This window comes from Leucoraja erinacea, chromosome 1, assembly GCF_028641065.1.
Source record: "Leucoraja erinacea ecotype New England chromosome 1, Leri_hhj_1, whole genome shotgun sequence".
Classification (NCBI taxonomy): Eukaryota; Metazoa; Chordata; class Chondrichthyes; order Rajiformes; family Rajidae; genus Leucoraja; species Leucoraja erinaceus.
The window spans coordinates 94,315,497-94,341,456 of NC_073377.1; the positions used below are offsets into that span (position 1 = coordinate 94,315,497).

The 25,960-nt window shown below is 43.1% G+C and overlaps 1 protein-coding gene across 1 annotated transcript in view; it reads left to right on the top strand.

Moving 5' to 3' along the window:
* Nucleotides 1–25,960, top strand: part of LOC129712534 (collagen alpha-1(XXV) chain) — a 628,211-nt gene that overhangs the window by 501,751 nt on the left and 100,500 nt on the right. Inside the window, exons 13-16 of the mRNA XM_055661434.1 lie at nucleotides 3,389–3,415; nucleotides 3,549–3,584; nucleotides 24,697–24,729; nucleotides 24,823–24,858. Of these exons, the coding sequence (XP_055517409.1) occupies nucleotides 3,389–3,415; nucleotides 3,549–3,584; nucleotides 24,697–24,729; nucleotides 24,823–24,858 (132 nt within the window). The remainder of the gene's footprint in view (nucleotides 1–3,388; nucleotides 3,416–3,548; nucleotides 3,585–24,696; nucleotides 24,730–24,822; nucleotides 24,859–25,960) is intronic.

A 25,960-nucleotide genomic window follows, 5' to 3' on the forward strand; every position in this document is an offset into this window, starting at 1 on the left:
CCCCTTCCCCTTAAATTTATGCCTTCTGGTTCTCGATTCACCTACTCTGGGTAAAAAGACAGTGCACTTATCCTATCTATTCCTCTGACCTTATTCACCTCTATAAGATCACATAATCTCATCCCCCTGACCTCCAAGGAACAGTCCAAAGCTGCTCAACCTCTCCCTTTAGCTTAGTCCCTCCAGTCCTGGCAACATCCTCGTAAATCTTTTCTGCACCCTGCCCAGCTCAATAATGTCTTTCCTATGACAGTGACAAAAAATGAACACAATATTTTAAGTGTGGCCTCACCAATGTCTTGTACAAATGAAATACTGTTTATTGTTCTGTTTCGCCTCTCCTGTTTCTACTGCACAAAGGTGATTAAATCATTCAACTTCTACTTTGAAGGTCACACAAGACACCTTGCTAGGCATCTGGGTATTCACAATTTTATTTTTTAAAGTTAGAATTCTTCCCAATGTAATTCATCTTGCATATATTTTGTCTGGCATTGTCTAACAATGTGGAAAATCGGCCTTGCATTTTCCACAGATAAACAGGACAAATCCATTCCAGTTCACTGGTGTCCATTCAGCCAACTCTCAGTCATCAGCAGAGTGATAGAAGCTGTCATTGTCAGTGCTGTCAAGTCTGTTTCTTCACCAATAACTTGCTCACCTCTGCCCTGTGTGGTTTTAACACAAAGCTCCAAACCACGCTGCAGCGGAATCCTTAATTTGAAGTGAGAATGACTGCTTTGGGCATCAAGGCAGTACTTGACCAAGCATAGCATCAAGGCACCCGAGTTCATGGACATAATAGGGGAACAAACTACAATGGATGAAGTCACACTTTGTCCAAAAGAAAATGATTGTAGGTGTCAGATGATTCATCATCTCAATCCTTGAACATCAGGAAATCCTCAGGGCATTGCCTTGGCCATCACCTTCATCTCCTTCATCAATGACCTTCCATCCATCACAGGGCTGAATTGGGAATTTGAAGTGATGATTGCACAATGTCCAATACCATTCTGATGTCATAGAAACATAGAAACATAGAAAATAGGTGCAGGAGTAGGCCATTCGGGCCCTTCGAGCCTACACCGCCATTCAATATGATCATGGCTGATCATCCAACTCAGTATCCCGTACCTGCCTTCTCTCCATACCCCCTGATCCCCTTAGCCACAAGGGCCACATCTAACTCCCTCTTAAATATAGCCAATTAACTGGCCTCAACTACCCTCTGTGGCAGAGATTCCAGAGATTCACCACTCTCTGTGTAAAAAAAGTTCTTCTCATCTCGGTTTTAAAGGATTTCCCCCTCATCCTTAAGCTGTGACCCCTTGTCCTGGACTTCCCCAACATCGGGAGCAATCTTCCTGCATCTAGCCTGTCCAACCCCTTAAGAATTTTGTAAGTTTCTATAAGATCCCTTCTCAATCTCCTAAATTCTAGAGAGTATAAACCAAGTCTATCCAGTCTTTCTTCATAAGACAGTCCTGACATCCCAGGAATCAGTCTGGTGAACCTTCTCTGAACTCCCTCTATGACAATAATGTCCTTCCTCAGATTTGGAGACCAAAACTGTACGCAATACTCCAGGTGTGGTCTCATCAAGACCCGGTACAACTGCAGTAGAACCTCCCTGCTCCTATACTCAAATCCTTTTGCAATGAAAGCTAACATACCATTTGCTTTCTTTACTGCCTGCTGCACCTGCATGCCTACCTTCAATGACTGGTGTACCACGACACCCAGGTCTCGCTGCATCTCCCCCTTTCCCAATCGGCCACCATTTAGATAATAAATCCCGTTTTTGCCACCAAAATAGATAACCTCACATTTATCCACATTATACTGCATCTGCCAAACATTTGCCCACTCACCCAGCCTATCCAAGTCACCTTGCAGTCTCCTAGCATCCTCCTCACAGCTAACACTGCCCCCAGCTTAGTGTCATCCGCAAACTTGGAGATATTGCCTTCAATTCCCTCATCCAGATCATTAACATATATTGTAAATAGCTGGGGTCCCAGCACTGAGCCTTGCGGTACCCCACTAGTCACTGCCTGCCATTGTGAAAAGGACCCGTTTACTCCTACTCTTTGCTTCCTGTTTGCCAGCCAGTTCTCTATCCACACATATCCTCAGTAAATGATGCAGTCCATGCCTACATGCACGATGACCAACCTCCAACAAGAAATACTAAAACGCCTGTCCTTGAAGTTTTACTGAGCGGTTGAGCAGACTAGGACTTTGTTCCTACTGGCATTAATAGAGGTGTTCAAGATCACACAGGGAAATAGGGTAGGGGAATCAAGAACCAGAGGGTGTGCTGGGAAAGGCAAGAGGGGAAAGAATGAATAGGAACCAGTAGGGCAATTTTTTCACACAGAGGATGGTGGGTATATGGAACGAGCTGCCAAAGAAGGTAGTTAATGTAGGTATTATAACAACATCTAAAATACGTTTAGACAGTATATGGCTAGGGGTTAGAGGGATTTGGGCCAAATGTGGGCAGGTGTGACTAGTGTAGATGGTGCATCTTGCTTGGCAAGGGAAAGTGGGCCAAAGTGCCTGTTTCCATGGTGTATGACTACTACAAAATAACAGTTCAGAGACTAGATATTGAATTATGAGATGCATAGATAGGGTAGACAGTCAGGATCTTTTTCCCAGGATGATATAAATCAAATATTAAAGGTCAAAGCTCTAATATGAGAGGGGCAAAGTTTAAAGATGTGTGAGGCAAGTTTTTACCCAGAGGGTGATGAGTGCCCGGAACATGCTTTCAGGGCGGGTGGTTGAGGCACTCAGTAAGGCACTGAGGAAATCTGAATGGTATTCGGCATTGTTCAACCATCAATGCAAATCCCCATCTCTGTCCCTGTGATGGATGGAAGATCATTGAGGATGTTTGATGTCTTGGTTGTTTTTAGTAGCATTTGAGAGATTTTTGGATAAATATATGGATATGTAGGGAGTGGAGGGATATTATTTATCTACACGTAGATAAGTCATGATCTTGGCATCATGTTTGGCGCAGACATTGTGGGCCGAAGGTCTTGTTCTTGTGCTGTACTGTTCTATGTTGAGGGGAGAGACTGGATTGCAGTCTGGTTCCAGCATGGTCCAGTCCATTCACATTTTGTCTTCTGATAACAACACTGCATGTGATCACAAAGAAATTAATTTTCAAACCTATCTTCTTTGCAGCGAGAGCTCTGTTCCTCATCACAGCTTGTGACAAGCAATTATTAAAATTGAGTTCTGTTCTCCGGTTGTAGGTAGAAATTCCAAATGCTTGTAGAACAAGTGTAAAAATTAAAAATTAAATTCTGTCCTGCCTTTTATGCTGTTGACATTCAGATATATTTTCTCTTTCTGCATTTTTCATCAGGGCGAAGTAGGAGATCAAGGTGAGAAGGTGAGAGCTCCATTTTATTCAGTTAGTGTGCATTGCACAATTTTAGCTTACGTGTGCTTCTGCAGAGCTACAGTGAGTCAGGCTATGTCACATTAAAGTGCATTTCTTCTTTTCTCATTCCTCTGTTGCTCAGGGCGTCGCTGGTCCGAAAGGTGACAAAGGCGGAAAGGTAAATTCTTCAGTGGCATTCAGTGGATCAGGATGGGCTGGGATGTGGGGGATTGGGTGGACAATTTTAGCATCACTGTGCTGGGTGTGAAACAAAGGGGTGAGATTGGGAGACTAAATTATATAAAAAACGGTTCTACTTCAGGTTTTAATGTGAATATGCCAGTGAGTAGAACAGCAAATAGGAAAGGTAGACATAAAATGCTGGAGAAACTCAACGGGTGAGGCAGCATCTTTGGAGAGAAGGAATTGGCGACATTTCGGGTCGAGACTTCTTCACACTGAAACATCGCCAATTCCTTCTCTCCATGGAGAGAAGGAATTTTCACACAGAGAGTGGTGAATCTCTGGAATTCTCTGCCACAGAAGGTAGTTGAGGCCAGTTCATTGGCTATATTTAAGAGGGAGTTAGATGTGGCCCTTGTGGTTAAAGGGACCAGGGGGTATGGAGAGAGGGCAGGTACAGGATACTGAGTTGGATGATCAGCCATGATCATATTGAATGGCGGTGCAGGCTCGAAGGGCCGAATGGCCTACTCATGCACCTACTTTCTATGGTTCTATGTTTCTATAGATGCTGCCTCACCCGCTGAGTTTCTCCAGAATTCTTTGTCTACCTTCGATTTCTCCAGCATCTGCAGTTCTTTCTTAAACACCAACAAATAGGAGAAGTTGATTCACTCACAGTGGATTGTTAGTGATTGGATTGTTTGTAAGCAGTCTGCCTGTCTTTGCTGTAGATGCTTTAGGCTTATTTAAAACATCTGTGGGCCTTGAGAAACACATGAATTGAAGGGAGATGTGAAGAGTTGACGTATCCAAGTAGGATAAAAAGTGATGGAGTAACTCAGCGGATCAGGCAGTATCTCTGGAGAACATGGATAGGCTCAGTCTGAAGAAGGGTCCCGACCCGAACCTATCCAGGATCACAGATATGCTGTCTGACCCGTTGAGTTACCCCAGCACTTTGTGTCCTTTTGTGTAAATGAGCATCTGCTTTTGCTTGTTTTTACAATATGATTTATCCAAGTACTTTGTCTACGACCCTGTGGAACGTAAAGGCCAGAAGAGCCATTGGTCTTCACAGTGAGCTGAGCAAACGGTTCCTAGCATTCTTCGGTACCTGCCTGACTATCTCCTGATACACCTCTGCCACCACCCTCCACCACAATCTGTCTGTCTTGTCTGTCCCTCAGAATCAATTGCCTGACCTATGGGGAGAAGTTGGGCAAGATAGGACTTTTGTTCCTTGGAGCACAAGAGGCTGAGGTTTTTCACTCAGAGGATGGTGTGCATATGGAACAAGCTGCTAGAGGAAATGGTTAAGGCAGGTACTATAACAACATTTCAAAGTCATTTGAACAGGCACATGGATCACAGAGGTTTAGAGTAGTATAGTCCAAATGTTGGCAATGGTATTAACTTAGATAGGGCATCTTGGTCGGCATGGACAAGTTGGGCCAAAGGCCTGTTTCCACGCTGTATGACTCTGATTCTCCATGATCATTCAACCATTCATCCTCACTGTCCCTATGGTGCATTGCTGATGTTTCTGGAGTTTCTCTCGCATCCTCTCTCCCCATCCTCCATTACCTTACTGCTCCAATATTGAGTCCAATATTTTGATACTGGTATTTGAGAATGTATCCCCAGTCAGCAACAATAGTTGTGGACACAATCACACCTGCCATTGGTTTTCATTTTACACAGTCAGTTGAATGAACATTGAAACCAGTGTCCAATGAGCTGACATAACAATGGGACACATTTAGTGCCACCAGCCAGGGACGTATTTCAAGTCATTAAACTCTTGCAGAAAACCTTGCGGCTGCAATCTTTTATTATTCCGTCTTTTTCCAAAAGGGTTTCAAACCACACTTCATTCATTGGCATGTTTGAAGGCCAGTCTCTGAAGGCCAGTCTCTCGCTGCTGTGCAGTCACAAACACAATTCCCAACGTTTGTGCCTTGCTTCACCTGCGTTGCCTCCGCTAACGCCAATGCAAGCGATGCAGATTTCATCCACCTTTTCCTTGTTTCCACATTCACCTCCAAGTGCTGGCAGGAGAGATTTCACAAACCCAGCATCCTCACGTCAGCTTGTCTGACCGTTCCGTGAGGCAGTTAAGCAAGAGGGGACATGGATCTGATAGATTTGCATTCACTTTGCTTCTTTTCAAATGCTAATTGGTCCCAAGGGGCAAGTGATTTAGGGAGCTTCCTTGATATTATCTGCATGGTATGGTCAGCATGAACTCTGTCAATCAGCAGCACAGTGGTGCAGCGATAGAGTTGCTGCCTTACAAAGCTAGAGACCTGGGTTCAATACTGCCTATCTGCTGTCTGTATGGAGTTTTTACATTCTCCCCGTGACCTGCGTGGGTTTTCTCCAAGTGCTGCAGTTTCCTCTCAAACTGCAAAGACGTACAGATTTGTAGGCTAATTAGCTTGGTGACATTGTAAATTGTCGCTGGTGTGTATAGTATGGTGTTAGTGTGCGGGGATCACTGGTCGGCGCTGACTCGGTGGGCTGAAGGGCCTGTTTCCAAGCTGTATCTCTAAACTAAACTAAAGATGCAGGCATAAGGTGAGAGGGGAGATGTTTATGGGGCAACTTTCTCAATCAGAGAGCTATCCATATTTAGAATGAGCTGCCAGAGGAAGCTATAGAAGTAGATCGAATTACAACTTTCAGAAGACATATGGACAAGTATATGGATAAGATGGGTTTAGAGAGATATGGACTGAACAGGATGAGCAAGCAGCTTTCCTAAAAATCGAATCTTTGCAGAAAAAATACATTCTTACTCCTGCATGTTTGTGTCAATGTAAAATTAGACTCCAGCTGTCCTTGTTATGAATGGTGCAACACGGTCCTTTATTGTTCCAATAACTTATTGCCTTCAAATCATTCAGACCTCCATACATATATTGGAATAAAATATTGACAATAGCTTCACAGCTCCTTGCAATTCTAATAGCCATGCTGACAGCATTGCTATGCTCCAGGAATATTTGTGGCCTGTCCTATATTTTATTTCCTGTGAAGAAGTGCCTGGCTCTCCCTTGAAAATTACCCACAATAATGTACTGGAAACTGGAAGCATGTTTTGTGAAAAATTGCCAAGATCTGTATTCCATCTTCTGTGGTTTAGTTCACTGAATCATTCTTGAACACAGATCTTGCAATGAGACATCACTGGGGAATAAAGTTTTCCACAAAACATTTATTGAATGATACTTAACTGGAAATAAAAATAGGGACCTGCCTATGATGCATTGGCCACTATTACACAGTGTCAACTCCTGCCCCCGTCCCCCCAGATTGTAAACTAAAGGGGAAAGTTGGGTGGAAATTTAGGGCACTATAGTTATTTTCTACCTTTGCCTTGAAGCAGGTCAATGGCACTAACACCTGGGAATTATTTCTTAGCATAGTGGCACAAATGGTAGAGCTGCTGCCTCACAGTGCCAGAGACCTGGGTTCAAACCTGACCTCGGGTGCTGTCTGTGAAGAGTTTGCACATATTCCCTGTCACCGTGTGTGTTTCCTCCAGGTGCACTGGTTTCCTTCCTTCCCAAAGAAGTGTGAATGTGTATGTTAATTGGCCTGTGTAAATTGCCCCAAGTGTGTAGAGAATGGAGGAGAAAGCGGGATTACATAGAACTAGTATGAATAGGTGATCGATGGTTGATGTGGTCTCGGTGTGTCAAAGGGCCTGTTTCCATGCTCGACCTCTAAACTAAAGTAAACTAAACATTATACACGGCTGACCAGGGTGACCTTCAGAGATCGAATGGCGCAAACAGATCATTACATACCGGCATCATGAAGGGAATAGATAGGGTGAATGAAGAGTCTTTTACCCAGCGTAAGGGAATCAACAACCAGGGGACATGGGGTTAAGATGAGAGAGATTTCATAGGAATGTGTGGGGCAACCTTTTCACACAGAGGTGTGCGTATATGGAACCAGCTGCCTGAGGAGGTAGATGAGACACAGAGACAGGTACAATGATGGGGAAGGATTAGAGAGATATGGGCCAAACATGAGCAGGTGGGACTAGTGTAGATGGGGCATGATTGTGGGCTTAGGTATGTTGGGCCTGTTTGCATGCTGTACGATTCTGTGACTCTATCTCTCTTTGCTTAATCCTGGCCGTTGTCTGCAATGTCATGCTCACGTATTCTATATCCGTACACCATATTCTGTGATTATAATATGTGAGAACTTATTGTAACAGCTTAGATTAATTACCAGGAAAAGTAACAAATCAAAGATCAATGTTGGTGGTAGAATATGCCAGTCCACAACTGTGTGGTAGAGAAGCAAATGAGCTCAAGGTATTGGGTGTGTGAGGCAACATTTGACATTGAACCTATTACTATAGTGTTTGGTTCCTGTGCAGTGCAGCCTAGTTTCCAATCCCTTTCAGAATTACAGCCTGCGTAGTGTTTGTGTCTGAGGATGTTCTCTGGTCACACAAGATATCTGCCTTCAGCTTTCAGAAGACACAGGTCTTGGACCTTCCCTACACATCTCATGGTGCTTGTATTTCACCCTATTGCTTGAAGTGACACACGTGAGCCTTAATGCTCTTGTCAAGTCACAATGAACAATACGGATTTGTTCCTTCAGCTCCTTGCATGAGCCATTTACTCTTGATGTACATTCCAATACTATTTTCCATTCCCTTTAAGTTGCCGGTGCAGTGGTGTGAGTACCACAGCCAAATATGGCAGCTACTGTATCGATCCATATCCAAAACAAATCTGACTGCATTATGCATTACCTTCTCTAATTAATCTAGTTGTTTTTCCACCTGACTTTTCAACAACATGTTGCTGGTCATTTTTCTAACTATATTATTTTGGCATAAGTTTTGATGCATATGTGTGCCTTATAGCTGGTAATGCCGATATGAAAAACAAGGAAGACTGCCTTATTTTTGTGTAAGAGGATGTTGGACCAAGCGTTCACAGTTTCTTCATGGGCATCAAACACACTTCTCTGTTTGTCTTTACCTTCTTAGCCAATGTTTGGGAAATGGATGTGATTGGTTCTGGGGGAATGCCACTTCCTATTTTACTAGCTAGGTCCAATGTTATTCTTGTAGAAACAAGGAACTGCAGATGCTGGTTTACAAAAATTTACACGAAGAACACAAAATGCTGGAACAACTCAGCGGGTCAGGCAACATCCCTGGAGAACATGGATCGGTGACATTTTGGGTCTCCATGTTCTCCAGGGATGTTGTCCGGCCTCCAGCACTTTGTGTCCTCAAATGTTATTCTTTGTTTTCTCAACAATATGCACTGAATCCTTTTATCATTGAAGTCACACACAAACCTATCCTACATAACACAGTGCAAGAATCCATCGAAGTTGTAATGCCTGGATGAATCTTTTAAATCAACAAAATAGGCCTTCGCTGACAGTTTCATCCACTATTCTATTCCTCATGCCAAACCTGCAATTTTTGCTATTTCTGATGGCTATGGATCAAAAATTATTCTGATTCCTGCACTATTTCTGTCAATTTATTTATAGGCTAGAGAGCATATGATAAGTTTCAGAGCAAAATCCATCAATAGAATAGCCTACTGAATCCTGCTTTTGGCAGTATTCTGTGTCTATGAATTTTCAATTTGACCTCTTTGCTTCCGGAATATAATTAACAGTGCCATTTCTATTCCCTTTACATTTGCTGTGAATGACTGGATTGTACCTTGCTTGCTTATACATCTTAGCTGCAGTGCCAGTACTCAAGAGTCTGTGCTACAGGGGGAGGTTGGGCGGGAGGGACTTTATTCCTTGAGACGCAGGAGGCGGTGATCTTATATGCATGTATCAAATCATGAGGGGAATAGATAGGGTAAATGCACTGAGATTTGTTTAACCCAGGGCCGGGAAATCAAGAACCATAGGTTTAATGTGAGAGGGGAAAGATTTAATAGGAAACTGAAGGGCAAATTTTTCACACACAGAGTGTTGGGTATACGGAACGAGCTACCAGAGAAGTGGTAGAGGTGGATACTATAACAATTTTAAAGACATTTGGACAAGTACATGGATAGGAAAGGTTCACGGGGATATGTGCGCCCGCAGGGGCATCTTAGATGGGGCATCTTGGATGGCATAGGCGGGTTGGGCCAAAGTGCCTGTTTCCATTCTGGGTGACTCTATGTCTCCCATCCTGTCTGTTTTGTCCCATTTCCCACATTAACTGTGACACAGCTGCACTTAAGGCCCCTCTGCCCTGCTCATTCTAGTTGTGTGCTGTGCTGTTATTAATATCCTTCTCTCTCTCATAGTATAACTGACCTTCTCTCATTATTGCTGTCTAGAGTTCTAGATGCGGGTTTACTGACTAATTGCGCACCAAAGAATTGCTAGGGCTGTTTCCTTCTCCGCAGATCTAGAGGGTTGACGTCTTGTACGTGGTGGTGTCATCAATCAGCAATGCTCTGTAGGTGCTTCAAAGTATTTCCTCAGAACACAGGGGTTTTCTGTGAACCCGATGCATGTCAGTTGCTTTGACTATTCTTGTCAGCACTTATTGTGTAGGGGGTGGTGTTCAGTGAGCCAATAATGTACAACTGGTGAGAACTGCCTTTAATAATCTCTAGCAGACACCAGGAGCTTCAGAACACATTAACTCTTTCTGCAGTCTAACAACTACCACCTGTGCTCATATCATATGTGTGTCAGTGTTATTAGATCACATTACTCTTTTACATATTTGCACATAAACAACCCCTGCCCCAAATCCTATCACTGAGAAAAGAAATGTTTCTCGCCCCAAGTTGATTAAGGTCGGACACCAGGATTGTGCCCTGTGACCTTAGGAAGGTGAGATACAATATGGAGCACAGAGAGGGTTAAGACCACAGATTATTTGTTGCTGGGTATAATTACTACATTACCTTTCTAAAAATATCAAATAATCTAAAAAAACAGGTACAGGTGATATTTATTAAGTGAACATATAACATGGCAATTGTTCTGAGAAGAACCAGCCTGTTTTTAATGAAGGTATCTGAACATTTAGGGGATTGAGTGCAGATTGCTTATCTCTGCGAGTGCACACCACACTAGGTCTTTACATATGCATTTGGAATATTTTAACTCCTTTACTTCTGAACATAATTTTTATAACAGCTTTATGAGTAATCATTGAAGCTGACTACACTACTCTTCATATCTGTTGCATCCAGCAGTCCTCCATTTCAGTTTAAATCTATCAACAGAGAAAGAGATATCTGAATAAATAGAGGAATCTCCATTGAGATCTTCTTAGTTATCCATCTCGGCTCTGGCTAAAAAGCATCAAATTTCATGTTCCATAGGTTTCCACGCTTTTTTTATCAAATGAGCAGGGAAACCTAACAGAGATTTTGCCTAATATTTATATTACTCTGCCAACTGCCTTAACTATGTGGAGCCTTGGTGAGACCGCACACAGAGTATTGTAAGCTGTTTTGGTCTCTTTATACGCAAACAATGACCATAGAAGGAATGCAATGAAGATTCAACAAACGGATTTCAGGGATGACATGTTGACAACACGAGGTGAAATTCAGTAGGCTATTCCAGTATTGTCTAGAATTCAGAAGAAGTGAAAGTAACAATTAGATCTCATTGAAGTTCTTACACAGATCGACAGGGTGAAAACACAAACATAGAAACATAGAAACATAGAAATTAGGTGCAGGAGTAGGCCATTCGGCCCTTCGAGCCTGCACCGCCATTCAATATGATCATGGCTGATCATCCAACTCAGTATCCCGTACCTGCCTTCTCTCCATACCCCCTGATCCCCTTAGCCACAAGGGCCACATCTAACTCCCTCTTAAATATAGCCAATGAACTGGCCTCAACTACCCTCTGTGGCAGAGAGTTCCAGAGATTCACCACTCTCTGTGTGATAAAAAGTTCTTCTCATCTTGGTTTTAAAGGATTTCCCCCTTATCCTTACAAAGGGTTTTCCTGACTGAGGAGTCTAGAACCAACTGCCTTAGGGCTGGACCATTTAGGACTGAGATAAGGAGAATTTTATTCACTCAAAGGGGGTAAATCTTTCTAATTCTCCATCTTGGAAAACATTGGTAAGCATGTATATTGATCTCTTTGTCTCTTTGTGTTGGTCTCTGCTCTTTGCTTTTAAGAAGGAAGTAAATAATTTGAAAGCAATTCAGCAAAGATTTATTAGAATGAGCAAGTTATGTTATGAGGAAAACTTACACCAGCTAAAGAGGGAAAGGTGGTTGAAGTAGTGACGTTGAATATTTCTAAGACAGTTAGATTGATTCTTAAGCAAGGGGGTGAGTGGTTAGACAGGAATGTAGAGTCAAGGTTGCAATCAGATCAGTACAAAGCTCATTGAGCAGCAGAGTAGCCACGAGGAGCCGAGTAGCCCATTCCAATTCCTAATACTTATGTTCATAACTTTGAATGATCTTGATGAATGGCGGAGCAAGCTCGAGGGGCCAGATGGCCTACACCTGCTCCTAATTCTTATGTTTTCATATCTAATTCAGCACAGCCACAGAACAATCCAGTTGGTGCTTCATATTATTTCTGTAATGAAACAGTGCTGAATCACTGCCTATCCACAAACAATTAATTGTGTGAAGCGCTTTGAAGTATTTCAGTGTAATGAAGTTTTGACTGCATCATTATTCCAGGCAGCAGTGACTTGTGGGTGGCAGAGCAACTTATTTAAGGCTTTTGCACTTTTCAGATTTCTAAATCAATTCAGAGTAAATATCGGAGCTGTGTAGAGACAATATTAAATTAGGAATCAGAAATGTCTGGAGCTAGACACAAGGAATTGCAGATACCTGTTTTCAAAAAATAGACACAAAGTGCTGGAGTAACTCAGCGAGTCAGGCAGCATTTCTGGAGAACATTGATAGGTGTCCTGAAACGTTGCCTATCCATGTTCTCCAGAGATGCTGCCTGACCCGCTGAGTTACGCCAGCACGTTATGTCTTTTTTAATCAGGAAAGTGTTACCTGCTCTCCTAGCATCAGAGAATCCCATAGGGACAGGTGTGAGTAACCCATAACCATATAACCATATAACAATTACAGCACGGAAACAGGCCATCTCGGCCCTTCTAGTCCGTGCCAAACACTTATTTTCCCCTAGTCCCATCTACCCGCACTCAGACCATAACCCTCCATTCTTTTCCCGTCCATATACCTATCAAATTAATTTTTAAATGATAAAATCGAACCTGCCTCCACCACTTCCACTGGAAGCTCATTCCACACAGCTACCACTCTCTGAGTAAAGAAGTTCCCCCTCATGTTACCCCAAAACTTCTGTCCCTTAATTCTCAAGTCATGTCCTCTTGTTTGAATCTTCCCTACTCTCAATGGGAAAAGCTTATCCATGTCAACTCTGTCTATCCCTCTCATCATTTTAAAGACCTCTATCAAGTCCCCCCTTAACCTTCTGCGCTCCAAAGAATAAAGACCTAACTTGTTCAACCTTTCTCTGTAACTTAGTTACTATAACTTAGTTAACTTAGTTACTGTAACTCTGTAACCTGCATGACTGACTTCCAAATCTGCATCGTAAAATCTTTGGCTTTGTTCAGGCTGCACTGAGGCTTGCTGGCCTGAATATTCTCCTTAATTGGGTGCAGCAGTTAGATTGGCCTCATGCCTAAGGCCTGCATGTTCTAGGATTTTTACTACTCGCCAGGCGCTTGCCCGTGTAAAATGGCAGCTGCTCACCTCTCAACTTTTATTAATGGCCATGGGGGTCAGGCCATCATTTCTCAGATTGGCTTTTACAAACTTGATTTCCCTGTGGTTCTGCTGTTTCCACAATGTTGCTTCTGCATTCCCTTCTCTTAATCTGCTGTTTGCCTTTGATTTTTCATTGACAAACTCTTTAATAACAAAGCTAAGAATCTAAAATGGCGAAATTCCATCAAAATGAAGGTGAGGTTGAACAACCGGATTAAACAATAGAGGTGAACCATAGAAACAGGAACTGCAGATGCTAGTTTACAAAAAGTGACCCAAAGTGCAGGTCAACGGGTCAGGCAGCATCTCTGGAGAACATGGATATGTGACGTTCCGGGTCGGGACCCTTTTTCAGACTGAAGAAGGGTCCCGACCTGAAAAGTCACCTATCCATGCCAGTAAATCAACAAACACCATGTCTTCATTTTGCATGCTGTTTACAAGGAATTAGCAAAGTAGGAGCAGGGGCGGAACCCTCAGCCCTTTAAGCCTGTTATACCATTTAATATTCATACCCACATTCCCACCTTTCCTGCCTCACTCATCAGGTTCCTATCCATCTCTGCCTTGAAAATTTGCAAAAGCTCCACTTCCACCATCCTTTGATGAAGAGAGTTTCAGAAACGTGATCCTCAGAGAAAGAACTATCACCTCATCGCTGATTTTATGAGATCATCCTTTGTTTTTAAAGGGTGGTTCCTAATTCCAGATTTGCCCAAAAGAGGAAATGTCCAATCCGTGTTCATCTTGAAAACAATCCTCAGGATCTGAAGCGACAAAACAGACACCTGCAAGAACTCAGCGAGTCCAGATGCACCATGCAGCTCACTCAGCATCTTGTATGTCTCACCTTCTTAACCCAGCAGATACAAGCTTAGTCTGTCCACCCTTTTTAAATCAGTCCACCCTTTCCAAGTTTTTTACCAGTCGAGGTAATATTTACATTTTACTCATAGTCTTACAGTTCCACAGTTCTCCACATTGTATCCCTCTGGAGATCACACCTTCCCTAGCCAACAATGGGCTTACCAGACACTGCCCTGCCTGAGGTCATTTGTGGGCAGCCTTGATTGGTCCTGGTCTTTTCTCGTCCACAACTGTTCAACACCCACCCGTTACTTTCAGTCTGAAGAAGGATCCTGACCCAAAACGTCACCCATCCTTTTCCTCCAGAGATGCTGCCTGGCCCACTGAGTTACTCCAGCACTTTGTGTCTATCTTTGATTAAAAAAAAACCACATCAGCAGTTCCTTGTTTCTACATGAGTCTAGTAAGCCTGGCCTCAACAGTTTCCCATGCATTGACATCCTTCTTTAAAATGGCACAAGCCCCATGTCAGAAACCCAGGTAAATTTCAGCTTCTGCCGAAGGGCACTGACTTAAAACATTATTTCTCTTTCCACAGGTACTATCAGATCTGTGGAGAGTTTCCAGTAGTTCTGTTTCCTTTTCAGATCTCCAGCATCTGTACATGTTTTTGATTTTCAGTTTATGGTTTCCCCCTGGTCGAAAGTTACATTAGTACGTCAGGGATACATACGCTTGGTGGGTACTTTGCAACACTTTGTTGTTCTCTCAAGATTCCAGCTACCGCAGTCTCTTGTTTCCTCATTCAGTCCCATTGATCTTTAACTCAATAAGGGCTGCAGCTGACCAGCACTCCCATTCTGGATCTCCTGAAACAAAGCTACACTAGACTAAGACCACACTCAATTAATTAATTTCAAGCCTGTTGATATCTCAGTGAAGATGATGGGTGGCACAGTGCCTCACAACATACAGGAGACCTTGGATCCATCCTGACCTCGAGCACTGTCTGCGTGGATTTTGCATGTTCACATTCTCCCTGTTCCTTCCAAGTGCTTCTGTATCCTCCCACATCCAGACGACATGCAGGTTGGTGGGTTAATCAGCCTCTGTAAATTGCTCCTGTTGTGTAATGAGTGATAGAATTTGGAAGAAGTTGAATAGAATGTGGGTCGAATAAAATATAGGATCAATGTAGGATTGCTGTAAATGGGCTGTTGGTGGTTGGTGTGGATTCATTGGGCCATGTTGCATCTCTCTTTGATTTGGTTTAAAATATGATTTTAAAATTCAAAGGAAAAGTTCGCATTTTGCCACTGTGGTGTCTATGACCACAATGGGTGTGAACTAGTCAGAATTAAATTTAACCCTTTTTCTTCCAAAACCCTATATCATCCTCCCAGCCCACAATACCTCAGAAAAACAGCAAATCCAGCCACTTATACAGTTAGAGAACTGTATAACTGTATAATATCTAATTCTTAGAGATATATAGATATGCCATTTATTGTCACTATACATGTACAGTGAAATTGAAAGCTGCTCGTACTCAGTGCATACATATAATTTAGTACAAAAAACAAGAAACAGAAAAACAAAAAAACAGAAGGGAGAAGGGGGGGGGGGATAGGTGCACAATTCTGCGGCGCTATATACATATATACAGATGGAAGTCCGGGTGTTGGGCTGTGAAGTCAGTGCATGTGTGAATTTGAATTTAGAGTAGTTATCATTTTCAGAAATTCTGTCACCTTCCACTGAAGTTACAACAAAGGTCAGGAAAACTCACATGGTCTCACCATATTAAAGATATATTTTCCACTTATTCTCAGTATTACTGCATTTACTACTGTGATTTTTGTTAGTGAGCTTCAAGATCATACTGTAACTCAAGATTCTGCCGGGAGGGAAGGAGGGAGGGAGGGAGGGAGGGAGGGAGGGAGGGAGGAGGGGAAAGAAAAATGGAGGACCCGGCGTGGGGGACTGCCGTGGGGGATGGGGGAGAACAATGGACAATGGAGAGGGGGGGGAGAACAATGGACAATGGAGACCCCGTGTGGGGGAGGGGGGGGAGGAGAACAATGGAGGAGCCGGTGTGCCTTGTCACTTTGTCAGCACTGTACGTGGCTGATATTTGTATACCTTGGGTATACAAGCAAAGAATTTCACTCTGCCTTGTCACATGTGACAATAAAATATTCCATTCCATTCCAAGATGCCAATATAGTCAAATCCATGTCCGTGTGTTCATGACAGTGTGCACAATTAACCAGATTTGATCATTGGTATTTTGTCGATGGCTGGGTTATATCAATGGAGCATCATTAAGAACGTTTTACAACCGTGACCTGTAACTCTCTGAACGCAGCCTGTGACCTTTGTGAACCCAAATGTCTCCGTTGAGTATAATTAATCCCTGCTGTGGTTGGTCCAAATGTTAGTCGTTTTCAGTGGACAGCAGATACTTTGAAGTTTAGTTTTATGATAAACATTCATATTGTTAAAATATTTTATAAAAGTACATATAATATGTACATAATGTTACAGATAGTGTTTAGGTATTATGTGCGAGAGGTTTTGTGGAGTAAAAGATACCAAGTGTATCATCAATGGAACACTAATGATACACATGTTAGATTTGTATCACAAAAATCATCATCACAGCTAATCTCAATTACTACGACTCTGAATAGCGGATGGCATAAAATATAAATTGCCTCAATTACATACAAGTTTATTTTAACTTAGTTTAGTTTATGCTAAAATTAAAAACAAGAAAATGCTGAAAATACTCAGCAGGTCAGGCAGAATCTGTGAGAAGAGAAAGGGAGTCAATGTTTCAGTTGAGAAGCCTCTGTCAGAACCAGGTAGGAACAAAAACAAGCTTGTTAGATGCAGGGGGGGTGGTGGGTAGAGGGGGGGGGGGGGGGGGGGGGGGGTTGCCTCTGACAGGATACAACCAGGGTTAACTATGGTGTAGAAACATGCTATAATTTAGCTCGGCTTGTACACGCTAGAATTTAGAAGATTGAGGGGGGATCTTATAGAAACTTACAAAATTCTTAAGGGGTTGGACAGGCTAGATGCAGGAAGATTATTCCCGATGTTGGGGAAGTCCAGAACTAGGGGTCACAGTTTAAGGATAAGAGGGAAGTCTTTTAGGACCGAGATGCGAAAATAATTTTTTACACAGAGAGTAGTGAATCTGTGGAATTCTCTGCCACAGAAGGTAGTTGAGCCCAGTTCATTGGCTATATTTAAGAAGGAGTTAGATGTGGCCCTTGTGGCTAAAGGTATCAGGGGGTATGGAGAGAAGGCAGGGATGGGATACTGAGTTGGATGATCAGCCATGATCATATCGAATGGCGGTGCAGGCTCGAAGGGCCGAATGGCCTACTTCTGCACCTATTTTCTATGTTTCTATGAAACAAGGAACTGCAGATGCTGGTTTACCAAGGAAAGGCACAAAAATGCTGGAGTAACTCAACAGGTCAGGTAGCATCTCTGGAGAACATGGATAAGTGATGTTTCGAGTTTGGATCCTTCATCTTAGCGTCACATAGTGATGCAGTGTGGAACCAGGTCCAACGTGCCCACGCGGCCAACATGTCTCAGCTACACTAGTCCTACCTGCCTGTGTTTGGTCCATATCCCTCCAAACTTGTCCTATCAATGTACCTGTCTAACTGTTTCTTAAACGTTGGGGTAGTCCCAGCCTCAACTACCTCCTTTGGCAGCGTGTTACATATACCCTTCTAACTTTAATCTTCTAACAATGTTGATAAGGTGTAAACAAGTTTCTGGGCAATTAATGAATGTGAGCAGTCAGAGTGAGAAAACACAGGTGTAAAAATATAGATGAAAGAATGTGGCAACTGCTTCACCTGAAAAGATTATTTGGGTCCCTGGATATTGAGAAAGGCTGGGGTGAAAGGGCAAGTGTTGCATTGCCTGTGGCTGCAAAGGAAATCCAATAAGAAATGGGATGGTTTGTTGTTTGTGGTTTGGTGTTTGAGGAACAATGCCTCATCTTCTGCCTGGGCATGTTCCAACCTTCTGGACCTAAGACTGAATTGTATAACTTTAGGAAATGTAATTTTTTTGAATCTGCCGTTTCCCATCTGTAATATTGGTTCAATTTGGTTTCACCTCGGTACACGTGACAATGAAACTAAACTGAACTGAACTGAAACGCATTCTCTAACTGCTTCCACTCATTCACTGACCAGATAACTGCTCATTGCCATGGCCATCCTGGTCTTCCCTTATCGGAGATATTCCTCCTCCTCTGCTTTCCCGGGAATTTAACAAACATCTTGCTTCTCCTTCCCACTTTTGACAAGGGATCTTGAAACTTTCTCTACCTGCAAATGCAACCTACCCTGCTGAATATTTCCAGCATTTTATTATATAACATATATAACATATAACAATTACAGCACGGAAACAGGCCATCTCGGCCCTACAGGTCCGTGCCGAACAACTTTTTTCCCTTAGTCCCACCTGCCTGCACTCATACCATAACCCTCCATTCTCTTCTCATCCATATGCCTATCCAATTTATTTTTAAATGATACCAACGAACCTGCTGCCATCACTTCCACTGGAAGCTCATTCCACATTGCTACCACTCTCTGAGTAAAGAAGTTCCCCCTCATGTTACCCCTAAACTTCTGTCCCTTAATTCTGAAGTAATTTCCTCTTGTTTGAATCTTCCCTATTCTCAAAGGGAAAAGCTTGTCCACATCAACTCGGTCTATCCCTCTCATCATTTTAAAGACCTCTATCGTCCCCCCTTAACCTTCTGCGCTCCAGAGAATAAAGCACTAACTTATTCAACCTTTCTCTGTAACTTAGAGAAAACCAATTTTCTGGGGGTTTTTTTCTGTGTATTTTAAAAAAAATATATACATGCAAAAGTCCTTGACTATAAGAACGGGGAAATCAGGGCATCATTAGCAAAATCTGCACACTGCAAAGTGAGAACAAATAGTTTGAAAAGACTTCCCCAGATGCAGTTGGCACTGCATTAATTAATTCATTTTGTAATATTCTGTACTTGGGTAGAATTCTCTGGTAAGGCTATCATGATAAATCACTCTGCAGTTCAGGCCCACGCTGATCAAATGTTCCATGAATGTGCCAGTACTATTGCTTCAAGTTTAGTTTAGAGATACAATACGGAAACAGGCCCTTCGGTCCACCGTGTCCATGCTGACCAGTGATCACCCGTACATTAGTTCTATCCTACACACTAAGGACAATTTAAAGGCAACAAAACCGACAAATCCACACATCTTTAGGATGTGGGAGAAAACGGGAGCGCCCGGAGGAAACCCACATGCTTACAGGGAGAACATTAAAAATCCACATAGACAGCATCCATAATCCGGATCGAACCCGGGTCTCTGCCGCTATAAGGTAGAAGCTCTACCCGTTTCCCCACTGTGCTGTCCACTCTGGAAATGTGGTTGTGGAAAGTAGGCAAGCCAGTTTGTATAGTGGAAGAGAACTAATTTTCTAAATCATTGTTAATATTGGTAATAAAATATTTATGCTAAACTTTCTCCTAAAAGATTTAAATTATATAGTAACATTTTCAATGGTAAATTGCATGTGGTGTAAAGAAGGAGAAAACCCAATAGGACAGGCAACCTTTTATATCTTAATTCCTTCTTACAGAATTTAATACAGGCATCCCTTTGACTTTGTAGTAAAAGTTCAGTCTAAAGAAGGGTCTCAACCCCAAACATCACCCATTCCTTCTCTCCAGAGATGCTGTCCGGCTGAGTTACCCCAGCATTTTATGTCTACCTTCGATTTAAACCAGCATCTGCAGTTCTTTCCTACACCATAAAAAATGTTTTGCTTTACCCATAAGGGTTGGTCAGCATGATAAACCAGACAGGGGTGTTACAGTAAGAAGTTGCACACATCTCTATTTGTTTGGCCCATGCAGCATACTGGCATTTCAAAAATAAGTTAAATGCAGTGGATTGGATTGAAGCTTCTATGTAAGAATGACAAACACTTCCAACTGGGAAATGAATTCTCCAGCATAAATTCAGTCTCAGTTTTTGTTTCGGTGAAAGGTATCGGAAAGCGATGTTTGTTAAAAGCACTATCCACTGGCAAATGCAAGTAGTTAGAATGTTGCTGTTTTGTGTAACACAGTTTGAATGAGATATTAAAATCCATTATGAAATTCAAGATCTTTATTCTCATAGTTTCGAAGCACCACACATAAATATGCATCGCAGTCTGTCCAAAATCAAGCTAATCCAGATAAAGCATTTGGATTGACTTCATTAAATTGATTTTGAATTCATCAGGAACCATGAACTCCTAGAAGAGTCAGGTTTGAAATGTGAGCTTTCCAATGTGGTGTCATTTACTTTTTGTTTGTTTGTGTAAGCAGTGGGTCAGCAGCATCTTGTCTTTCACCTCCAGCCCAGACAAATGGTGTAATCTACTCTCTCTCTCCATTTAGATGAAGTGGAGTTCAGAATTCCAAAGCCTTTTTTAACAATCAAGTTTCACAGCTATATGCTGACATCATTTCACATTGGCTATTCAATTCAATTCAATTCAATTCATTTCAACTTTAATGTTATTGCACAGATACAAGTATGGGTACAACGAAATGCAGTTTAGCGTCAGTCCGTAGTAATAGTGCAATATAGAAATAATAATACAGAATAAGCAAACAATGTGGACGGAGAGACTGGAGAAATCTATCGGCGGGACTCCGAGTTCAGCAGTGTGATAGTGTTGTTGTAGAAGCTGTTCCTCATCCTACTAGTACGAGACCTGAGGCTCCTGTACCACCTCCCTGATGGGAGGAGGGCAAACAGTCCATGGTTAGGGTGGGAGGGGTCTTTGATGATCTTCCCGACCCGTCTCAGACACCGTTTTAGGTGGAGGGCATCCATGGCAGGGAGCGGGGCACCAATGATGTACTGCGCGGTTTTCACCACCCGTTGTAGTGCCTTCCTGTCCGCTACGGTGCAACTGCTGTACCATACCGTGAAGCAGGTGGTCAGGATGCTTTCGATGGTACAGCGGTAAAAGTTGGTCAGGATCTGGGGGGACAGGTGAGCTTTCTTGAGCCTCCTCAGGAAGTAAAGGCGCTGCTGCACCTTTTTGATCAGCTTGGAGGTGTTGAGGGACCAGGACAGATCCTCTGAGATGTGTACCCCGAGGAATATGTAGTTGGAGACGCGCTCCATCTCAGTCCCATTTATATGGATGGGGGTATGTCTGCCCCCTCTGTTCTTCCTGAAATCAACAATAATTTCCTTCGTCTTCTTGGAGTTGAGGACGAGGTTATTGTTGGCACACCAGGCTGCCAGGTGCTGGACCTCCTCCCTGTAGGCTGACTCGTCGTTGTCACTGATCAGTCCTACCACCGTGGTGTCGTCGGCAAATTTAATGATGGCGTTGGAGCCATTCTTAGGGATGCAGTCATGGGTGAAGAGGGAGTAGAGGAGAGGGCTGAGCACACAGCCCTGTGGCACGCCGGTGTTCAGTGTTATAGTGGAGGAGGTGAGGTTGTTGACCCTAACAGACTGTGGTCTATTGGTGAGGAAATCCAGTGACCAATTGCTGAGGGAGGTGGAGATGCCAAGTCCGCTGAGTTTGGTGATCAAGTTAGCGGGGATGACAGTGTTAAAGGCAGAGCTGAAATCAATGAACAGCATCCTGATGTAGGTGTTATTGCTGTCCAGGTGGGTCAGGGCAGAGTGTAGGGCCGCCGATATGGCGTCCTCTGTAGACCTGTTGGTCCGGTAGGCAAACTGATGGGGGTCCAGTGTGGGGGGGAGGCTGGCTTTGAGGTGAGCCAAGATCAGCCGCTCAAAGCACTTTGCAATGACAGGGGTGAGTGCCACTGGGCGGAAATCGTTGAGACTCCCTGTAGCTGATTGTTTGGGCACTGGCACAATGGTTGATGTCTTGAGGCAAGTGGGGACAACACCCTGGGCCAGTGACAGATTGAAAATGTCAGTGAAGACCAGGGATAGTTGTCCAGCACATGCCCTGAGCACCCGCCCGGGGATGCCATCGGGGCCGGCAGCTTTGTGCTCATTCACCTTGCTCAGTGCATCTTGTACAGCAGAGGTGGAGAGACTGAGGGGTTGTTCATTCGGGGGTGGAGCAACTTTGATGGCTGGAGTTTTGTTGTCCCGGTCAAAGCGAGCGTAGAAGTGGTTTAGCTCGTCAGGAAGAGAGGCGTTGTCTGGGGGAGGGGTGTTAACTTTATGGTAATCGGCAATGGATTTGATTCCTTGCCACATGCGCCTGGGGTCGGAGTTGTTTTGGAAATGCTCCTCAATCCGCCGTTTGTGATTGAGTTTAGCATTCCTAATTCCCTTTTTCAGATTGGCCCTGGATGAGCTGTATCCCTCAGCGTTGCCAGATCTGAAAGCTGCATCGCGAGCCTTCAGCAGGAGTCTGACCCCCCTGCTCATCCACGGCTTCTGGTTAGGGAAGGTCTTTATCTCTTTGTGTGTAGTGAGGTTGGCAGTGCAGAATTTTATATAGCCCAAAACGGTTGAGGTGTATGAGTTGATGTCCACTTGGGAGTTAAAGGTGGACTGGGTGGCAAACAGACTCCAGTCTGTCTGCTGAAACTGTTCCTGTAAAACAGAGACAGCCCCCTCAGGCCAAACCTTCACTGTCCTCACGGTAGGTTTCACACGTCTGATCAGAGGTGTGTATTTGGGGAGCAGGAACAGAGCGAGGTGGTCAGACTGTCCAAGGTGGGGGAGGGGGAGGGCTTTGTAGGCTTCAGTAATATTAGTATATACTAAGTCCAGAATATTGTTTCCTCTGGTTGGGCAGGAGACATGCTGGTGGAATCTGGGGAGTACAGTTTTAAGGTTGTAGTGGTTAAAATCACCCGCAACAATAAATGCCCCCTCTGGGTGTGCAGTTAGTTGTTTGCTGATAGCAGCTTGCAGCTCTTCCATTGCTAGCCTGGCATTAGCGTCCGGGGGTACATAGACTGCAGTGATAACAGTCGATGTGAATTCTCTGGGCAGATAGAAGGGCCTGCACTTTATCATCAGGTATTCCAGGTCAGCAGAACAGTGACTACCAATCCTAACAACGTCCGTACACCATGAGTTGTTTGTTCACATAAATGCACAGTCCGCCGCCCTTGGTCTTACCGGAGTCCTCCGCTGTTCTGTCGGCCCTGAAGACAGTGCGCCCCTCCAGCTCGATGGCGTTGTCCGGGATGTTGTCGTTGAGCCATGTTTCGGTGAAGACCGTGGCGTTGCAGTCGGCGATCCATCTGTGTGTGGTGATCCGCAGCCGTAGTTCGTCGATTTTACTCACCAGGGACCGGACATTCGCGAGGAAAATGCTGGGCAGAGCTGGCTGGTGCGGGTTTGATTTCAGCCTAGCTCGATAGCCTCCCCGCTTCCCACGTCTTTGTTTGCGGTCCCTGCGCCGCTTCCGGGCACTTCCTGTCGGGGGAGCTGGCCCGCTAGACCACGGTGTCCTGGCGATCTCCGGCGGCAGTTGAAAGTCGCTTCTGGGCTCGTTGTGTAGAGACGGCCGATCACAGAGAGCTCTAAATTATGACGTTTCCTGTGTACTGTTGTACTTAAATTGTAAGGCGTGTGGGGTTTACTTGCGATTGTGTTATATTTGAGCTGGGAAGTAATGAGACCAGGCAACAAAGGTAGTATTTATCCATGCTGAGATGTGTTTGCGATGTACAGATAAAAGATTCAGTGGAAGCTATTCATTTGAAATCGAGTGCAATGGGCCTGTTCAGAACTATCAAAGTACCAATGTATGCTGGAGTATACATGTTTACTGGCAATGATTCTTTCTTTGAACTCCCTGCCTTTACATTACAGACTCAGTTTAAAGTGTGTACGATACTTGTACAAAGTTTATGTTACCTTTAGAAAATCTAGATATTGGTGGTAGGAATGTGCAGACCCATTGATTATGCTGCATATTGTATAAATTCTCTTCCTTAAAAGGCCACAGACAAAATTACCCCACTACTATACAGTTCATTGATATGCTTTTGTTCAGAAGAGTGATTTTATTTTTCTCAGATCTGGACAAAACTAGCACATAGTCCAGAGGCTAGACATTTCCAGATGTTTAACATTCAAATCTGCCAACTATTATTCTGTATCATCTCACATCTGAGCCACCAGGTGCACAACCAACAAAAAACAAAACCAAAACAAGTTGTATCCATCTTGAATTGCATTCCAACGATTGTTATGAAGAGGCATAACCAGGCATAGTTCTGCCAAACATTCTGAGCATTTGATCAAAGAGAGAAACCGGTGGAGCAATATGGACAAGAAGGCTTACACTATATTGTCCTGTATGCCCCCCAGCACATGCCATGGGAATAAGTTGTATTTGAAATAGAATTGATGGCAGTTTAAATGTAAGAGTTCATTTGTATCCAGTAAAGTTCCCCCCAAAAAAACATCTGCAAAACAGAATGCCCAGGCTTTCTATTTACATGTGATTAATGTCTGCTTTCTGTTTCCTTGTGATTATACCTAGGGTGACCCTGGATCATCAGCTGCGGGAATAAAGGTTAGACTGTCCTTCTTGCTGAAGTGCCAGCCTCTGCTATTTCTTTAGCTCTGCTTGGACCAATGGTATTTTTCTTTAATTTATCCCATACAGGGGGAACCAGGTGAAACAGGACTTCATGGACAAAAGGTAAGGCAGAGGAGAAAAGCATGCTTTCTGTCTTTTGTTTCTATTATATGAGTTCACTGATAAGTTAGTGTTTGGGTAGAAATGATCTGGCTTTCTGCATTGCTCTTGCATCTGCTGATTACCTAAGTAGGAAAGTTCAGGTGGTGAAATTAACATGGAGATAGAGATAGGCATTTCATATCTTACCCAAAACTGATTATCCATGAAGCAAATAGTTAGGAATCAGTCAGAATATAACAACTAAAATACTGTGATGCTTCTACTAACTCACTTTATTGTGTTGCCAGAGCTTGCTCCTGAATGCTTTACTAATACACTAAATCCTGTGAACTTCATATTCTTACAAATATGATGAGATTATGCTGAAGTATTGAACATTCCTAGGAAATTTAAATTGAGAAAGCACCTTTTGTACTTTCTAATTCTTTGTTTTACATCGGTGCAGTTTTGCAGTCTCTCAATCTTTCACCAAGGAGAGTCTGAGTACATTGAATTTTTAAAATTCAATTCTGTTTTTCAATATTGTTCAGCCTTTTTCTTCACCTAAATATAATGTTTTATTGGTATTTGGTCATAAGGTTGACATTATCCTGAAGTATTTGAATGGAGAATAAATGAGATTGACATTTGACAAAATTGTTAGTTATCAATCAGTTTAATAATTGACCGAAACAGGGCACTGCAGTGAAAATGTGTTTAACATACATGGGTGTACAGGTTACATTCAATCCTCTTTTATTTCTTTATTAAGGCAAACCAGGCATGTGCGTAAATCACTAGGAATTAGAAGCCTGCTGTACTCCAAAGATCAGCTTCAACCTGAAGTTAGAGACTGGGAATATCCTAGACAATAGGTGCAGGAGCAGGCCATTTGGCCCTTCGAGCCAGTATCCTGATACTAAAACTTCCTTCCACATTGTGTTTCAATTCATTTTGTAGCAGCTTCCAAAGGAACCACTGAGAATAATTTTGCCTTGTTGATATAAAGAGCAGAGAGTGATTTAGCAACACAATTTCACATCCTTTCCATTTTTTATTTCCATTGAAGTCAATTGCATTTCTAATGTGACCTGAAACAGAGTCCTAATTCATCCATCACTCA